Raw genomic sequence first — 7,609 nt, 5'->3', positions numbered from 1 at the left:
TTTTATGTTGTTTATGTTGCAATAATTTCACATTCAATCTTCAAATTAATGTAGAAACAACAAAGACAGTATATTTGTTTTGATGTCTCTATGAAAATTGTTTTCTTTTTCATAATATTTAACCACTGACTAGCCATTCAACATTACAGTATAACTGAGAGCTGTCAATTTTAACATTCATTAGACTTTAAAAAATAACAACTTCTAATTTAAGTGAATTTAAAACAATCTTCACATAAACCCATTATAATATATGTCATATTCAGCTACATCTGCCCTTCAGCAAGCAGGAAATATACAGAAATTGATAAAGTTATCAAACACTAAATTCTAAAATAAATACAGATGAATCCTTAAAGCTACAGAAATGATTGATTTTCTCTTTTTTCTTTTGTTCTTTGATGAACAGCATCACAGCAGCTGGTTATGATGCTTTAAGAGCTGCTGCTGCTGAACGTTATGAAGTTTCTCATAACTCTTTACCTTTTCTGACTCTCTTCAGCTCTTAAAGTCTCTGTAATGAGCTGACGAGTTGAATCGGGTGTGTTAGACGAGGGAGACAGTGCTGCTGCTCCAGGACGGTTTGGAAAACCATTTCAGGATACAGTTCTTAAATCTGACTCATATAATAACAAATACTTATGCATGCACAGTTTTAAGGCAGCTTTTTTGGTAACTTCATGACTTAACTGACGACATAACTGCAACATTGCATGCTCATAGTTTCTTTCGCACTTTGAAATGAAAAGATACAGGCTACAGTGTGCGCCACATCTGTGAGTGCAATTGAAGAATCTTATTTTTTCAAGTGTTATTTATTCCAAAATATTCCTCAACAATCTTCTGTGTGTTTTAGGTTTTAGTGTGGTTTGAGTCTCAGCTGATTTAAAGCTCAAGCGGCACACAGATCTCCTTCAGCACGTGCAAAGCCCATAAAGCTGCAGCCACCGCCAAGAACCCCACTTACTGAACCTGTACGAGCCAAAACATATAAAACACTCTCCACTTAACACCCATGAAACGTGCAGCAGCATGAGAAAGCGTACGTGCGTCGCCGGGCCTGATGGGAAGAATGAAGCTGATTGGCTGCTGAGAGACTCAAGGACATTCAGGCCAAAAGCTGATGGATTTAAACGCAGACTATATTCATAATAAAACACAAGCTCATGTTCAGTTCTGCAGAAGAAGCTCCTGCATTATTGATTCAACTTTTATTTTTAGCCAAACTCTGGAGGAGGGACGAAACATTATATAAAACTCCCCCTGCGTGATTCATTATTCACATCACTTTAACATTTAAAGAGAGTTGAGAGTTGTTTTGATCACATAGAGGAAAATTTAAGTATCACTCATCGTTAAGATCACAGAAAAACCTGCATCTGTGTGTGTGTCTCTGAAAAAATAAATAAAATAAAAATGAATAAAATAAAATACAAGTAAAATCAATAAATACAAATAAAATGTATTAAATAAATTAAAATAAATAAATAAACAATTATAAAGTGATACAACTAATAAAGTTAAAATAAAAAATAAAAAATTAATAAAACCTATACAGAAATATATTTAAAAATATAATATATATATAAATAAAACTAAATGATGTGTGTGTGTTTCTGAACCACTGGGGTTTCTGGATAAACTACTGAGTTTGTGTATCTTTATAAACACACACACACACACTCTCTCACACACATAAACACACACACACACACAAGTCACGACAAACACACACTCTCTCACACACATAAACACACACACACACACAAGTCACGACAAACACACACTCTCTCACACACATAAACACACACACACACACAAGTCACGACAAACACACACTCTCTCACACACATAAACACACACACACACACAAGTCACGACAAACACACACACTCTCTCTCTCACATACATAAAGACACACACTCTCTCTCTCACACACACACACACTCTCTCTCACACACACACACAAAAGAATATTGTAATGAAAAGTAAATAAAAAAATTAATACAAATAAATAATTAAACAAAGAAACAAAATAAAAATAGATAAATGTACATTCACCTCCTCTCAGTTGTATAATATTCTAAAATGTTTTATCTATTTTTTTTTTTCCTGAATCTCTATTGGTACAACATGCCACTATCCAAAACGAAAAACAAATAAACAAATAAAATAAATAATAAATTAAATAAATAAAAACAAATAATCAAATTGTAAACACTTCTCAGTTGGATATTTTCAAAATGGTGTCTATTTATGAGCATGGTTCAAAAACAAAAAGTAAAATAAATAAATAAAAAACAATAAACACATTTTAAACTATATTCAGTGGTATAATATTCTGAAATGTTTTGTCTATTTTTTATTTAGTTTCCTGAATCTCTATTGGTATAGCATGCTACTATCTAAAATGAATAGTAAAATAAATAAATAAATAAAACTAAATAAATTAATATAAATAAAATGCATATAAATAAATACATAAACACATTTTAAAACAAAAGGTAAAAACGTTAGTTAATTAATTAATTAAAATATAGAAACAAACAAATAAATATGTGTGTATCTACAGTATAATGTTCTGAGATGTTATTTGATGCACTGTAAGATGCTTTATACACAAGTGCACGGTAAACGCACAAATGTAAAGGTTTGAGGAAGACCTCGGCTGGGTCTGGACGGTGGGAAATGAGTTTGTTGTGTGGGTGGAAGAAGATAACGATGCTCGATGACACTGAGGCGATGAAGGAGGATTCAAGAGTAAACCGCTCACAGGAAAACTCTTAAAAACCCCTCACTCCAGACCACAAACCTCACAAAACCCATCACAACTTCACACAAACGTCAAGATTTCACAATAGACCACATCAGGCTCATGAAGAAGATCTGAACGAGTGTCTAATGAAATAACGGTCTCACCTCGGCTAGTTTGTACGGCACAATCAATCTCTCGCCCACCGTTACCGTCTTTCGTGTGGTCAGAGCCTCGAAAAGCATCTCCTCCTTCACCTGCACACAAACCATGAGAAATGCACATGTTTAGCATTAAACCACCTCATTCAAGACGTTTATGCGGAGAGTTTTGCAGCTACAGCGACTCAAAAACCATTTGACTCTGTAATATGAATCTGTGTTTTTCAACATAAGCACACTTTCCAATGGGACATTTCAAGAAAAACCCACAGACAGATGCGGACACACGTTAGCCCGCCTTAGCGTGCAAGTGTTTCCCTATAAAAGCCTCGAATGCATATAAACGTCCATTTTATCCTATTAGATCACATAAACTCATGTGTTTTACTGCTGCGTGTGTGTGTTTGTGTGATAGATTAACACTGCAAAACTCTTTGCACCAATGTGAACAGACACGACTAAAACATCGTAAAAAGAAAACACAAACGAGGAAACTAAAGGTCATAAAGCAGAAAAACCTTCAGTCTTCAGGCCGAAGACTCGCTGCAGTCAGAGTAAATCAAACAAATAAATTACTGGACGACGTTCATCAACAGTGCTGTTACTGTGAAACTAAGCTAAAACTAGTAAAAATTTGTTTTGTAAAATAAAATAAAAAAATAATAAAATTTAATAAAATTAAAAAATAAAAATTAAATTAAAAATTAAATTAAATAAAGTGAAATAAAATAAAAATATTAGACTGGAAAACTTATTAAAAACATAAATGAAACTTGATAAAGTAATACAACTGATAAAATAAAAATTTATAAAAAAAACTATAGAAATATTTAAAAAACAAGAATTACTAAAAATGAAAAAACACATTGAAATTAATACTTTAACAAATTAAAATTAAAATGGAAAATGCAAAAATAGAAATGGATTATGTGACAAATGATAAAGTTGTAAAATAAAAATTAATTAAAAAAATACAAAAATATTTTTTAAAGTGACAAAAAACAACAAAAATTACAATTAAGTTAAAATGAAAAAGCATATAAAATTTCTAAAAAAGCTTAAACTAAAATTAAAATGAAAACTGAAAAAAAACTAATTCAAAATGTGAATAAATTCTATAATATATAAATTATACTAAAATAGTATTATTTTTAATTCAAAATATGAATAAATTCTATAATAATATATAAATGATACTGAATTAGCATTATTTTTATGAAAAAGAATTAGTTAAGCTCAACCAAATGCTTTATAGAAGCAGGTGGAAACTATTGGAGCATCAGAGAGTCATAATGACGCACATTTCCATCATCAAATAATGATTCAGTCCTCAATGAAAGAGAAATGAGATTTGACTGTGGGCGGAGCTACAGCGCAACAAAATTCAAAAACTCATGAACAACAAAATCACTGAATCATTAATCGCAAATAAGATACAGCAAAATAAAATGAAACAAAATGCAATGAAATAACAATAAATAAAGCAAAATAAAATGAAACAAAAATGAAATAAAATAAAAATGTAAAATGCTAAAAAATTTATCAAATTAAAAAAAAAAAAAAAAAAATGTAAAATGCTAAAAAATTTATCAAATAAAAAAAATAAAAATAAAAATGTAAAATGCTAAAAATTTATAAAATAAAATGAAACAAAATAAAGTTAAAATTAAATTAACAAATAAAACAAAATAATAAAACAAAATTAAGTAATAATCTAAACTAAAAAAAAAAAAAAACGATGAATCACTGCATGTGATTCCAAAGGGAAAAAGTAGTTTGGTGGGTTGCAAATGTTGACTTTATGGTCTCACCTCCAGCAGTTCAGAGACGATAGGAAGCACCTCTGGGTTACAGATATCGATGGAGTCGTCTCTGTACGTCTTCTTCTTGTAACGGATATTGCCCAGGAGAAGGATCGCAGACAGTAAAGAGAAGATTCTGCGGAGAACAAAACCTGAGTCAAATCTCACAATAAAGCGAGCAGAAAACTGACAAATCCATCCAAACCCCGCCCCTTAATGTCACGTCAGCCAATCAGATGTCGGCAAACCTGAATGCAGGAAATGACTGACAGGCGTTTCAGAGCGTTTTAAGCGAGCGCTGTGGTTTTATCGTGAGCTCGGTCAGGTTTTCAGGCTGTAACTCACTGTTTTCTGGTGGCCGGCAGGAATCCCACCATCTCCATGGCCAGCTGCAGTCGCTCGAAGTCATGCTTCAGATCTTCACCTTCCACCGTGAAACAGTCCTGAGCCGATCACAACAAACTGAGTGTTAATGAACCCTCAAACAGACCCACATTTAACCTTTATCTCATGTTCATACTCATACAGGTTTGAAACGAGCCAATGATGACAGAAGATTTGTTTTTGCATGAATTATCCCTTTAATAAAGTGCAATAAAATAAGCGTTATCTGAAATAAAATATTAAAAAGTACATTAAAATTATATTTAAATGTATCAAAATTAATTATTTTTAATTATATTGTTTATGATTACTATTAAAATGATAATTATCATTAAATAATTATTATAATATATCATACAGGAATTTTTTTTTTTGCATGAATTATCCCTTTAATAAAGTGCATGTAACAGGGTTATTAGAGTTAAATAAAACTAAAACCATAAAAATAAAAAAATTAATAAAAATTATTTGCTACTTGAACTAAAATTTTAACTGAAATAAAATAAAATGTATAAAAAAATAAAATTATCTTAAACATATATTACAATTATTTTAATTAATTATTAATATAATTGTTTATGGTTATTATTAAAATTTTAATTCTTATTAAATAATGACAACTTCAGCTAGTTGCCAAGGCAACATTTCTCGTTTTCATTTAGCTTAACTTTATTTGAAATACAAATTTATAAAACACTATATAAACATTAAAAAATAAACACACAAAAAACTTGTGTCACTAAAGTTATAAAAACACAATGAAATTACTAAAACTTTAACTAAAATTATAAATAAATAAAAAAAAATAAAAAATATAAAAAAAATAAAAAATAAAAAAAATAAAAAATAAAATATATAGAAATAAAACCATTTAAAATACTAATAAAAACTCTGATAGTATCTCAGTAATACTAAAATAACGCGGGTAGGTAAGCAGTTTAATAGCACGGACAGAAACAGAAGTGTGCAGAGGAAGTGAGGCGGCGAGAGACACACGACTTCCTGTCGACCCTAGCAACAGCCTGATGTTAGTGTTCGGATCACTGTGAGGGGTGTTACACGCCCACACACAGCTCAGAACCACTGTGAGGGGTGTTACACGCCCACAAACAGCTCAGAACCAATCGCTGACAGTTACACCAGCTTCTCAAACGGCCGATCCCATTAAAACGGATGCTCTGGGAACAAAAGAGTGTCTCTGGATGGCACTGATCATATATAAAACTATTAAAACAAGCAAAACTGTGCTGAGAGAGACCCAACAAGAACAAAACAATGCAAACAAGAGCAACCTAGAATCCAGGCAAAAATTCTTGTTGGTCTGATTGCTTCTATTATTCATCTGTAAGTGGCTTTGGATAAATGATTAAATAGTATATTAATAATCAGCATTTCTCTCACTTCGCCACCTGGGACGGAGTTGTGTTGCAGTGCATTATGGGATTGTGTTCTCCGTGAAGAATATACGCAACACTGCCTTTGATTCAGTGTTATTTGAGTATCTTATATACTATTACAGTTTTTGTTAATATTTTGAATCAGAATTAAATCAATATTAGATATTTTGAAATTTTTTCAGTTTTCACTTTAATTTTAGTTAAAGTTTTAGTAATTTTTTGTTGTGTTTTTGTCATTTGTAGTAGTTTTTTTTTTTTTTTAGTAAGTTAAACTAAATGGAAATGAGAAATGTTGCCTTGGTAATGAGCTGAAGTTTAATTTTATTTTATTTCAGCTAATGATTTTTTAAGCTAACAATAATACCTCAGGTGATGTGTTTTTTTTATATATTATTATAGTTATTGTCAATATTTTGAAATAGACTTTGTTTTCACTTTAATTTTAGTTAAACTTTTAGTAATTTTGTTTTTGTAATTTTCATTATTTTTTAAAGATGTCCATATAGTATTTATTAATATTTATTTTAGAAATATTGAATATTAGGTTTCAGTAATAATATTTAGTTTATTAATTAGTTTTAGTTTTAGTTATTTTAGTACTTCAACCTAAACTAAACAAAAATAAGAAATGTTGCCTTGGCAACAAGCTAAAATAAAATAAGTTTACGTTTTTTAACAAATACGTTTTTTTTTTTTTTTTTCATTTTTTTATATTTAAGTTTTAAAATAATAATAATAATAATAATTAGTAGTAGTAGTAGAAACTATAATAACCCTGTTTTGGGGCAAAAGAATGCACAGGATCACATATGAAGTCTTGGAATGCTGTCTAGGTAGGCAGCGCACTGGGTTTTGGAGCAGAGCCGTTTATTTGCGCGACTGACTGACTCTGGTGAATCTGGTGCTGTGTGTCTACAAGATCCACAAGTCAATTAAGACGTCTCAAATCGAGTCAAAGCGACCGTCTCCCATTAAGCACTTGATTAAACGCTGCTAATTAGATTTGGTCGTTTACTCACACCGGCACAAATAATACAGCAGAAGAGACAAGAAGAAAGCAAACGGGAGAAGATCTACGTGAACAAGCACTCACTCACACTCTCACACACACAC

At 30.8% G+C, this 7,609-nt stretch overlaps 1 protein-coding gene across 1 annotated transcript in view; it reads right to left on the bottom strand.

Moving 5' to 3' along the window:
• LOC107741824 (unconventional myosin-IXa-like) overlaps window positions 1-7,609 on the bottom strand; it is an 85,275-nt gene that overhangs the window by 40,289 nt on the left and 37,377 nt on the right. Inside the window, 3 exon segments of the mRNA XM_016554605.1 lie at window positions 2,920-3,009; window positions 4,725-4,851; window positions 5,061-5,158. Coding sequence (XP_016410091.1) covers window positions 2,920-3,009; window positions 4,725-4,851; window positions 5,061-5,158 — 315 coding nt within the window.

The sequence above is a fragment of the Sinocyclocheilus rhinocerous genome, unplaced genomic scaffold (genome assembly GCF_001515625.1).
Source record: "Sinocyclocheilus rhinocerous isolate Xijiao unplaced genomic scaffold, SAMN03320098_v1.1 scaffold1367, whole genome shotgun sequence".
Classification (NCBI taxonomy): Eukaryota; Metazoa; Chordata; class Actinopteri; order Cypriniformes; family Cyprinidae; genus Sinocyclocheilus; species Sinocyclocheilus rhinocerous.
Note: the sequence above shows the minus strand (reverse complement) of the source record. Positions and strands in the feature narration are given on the sequence as shown.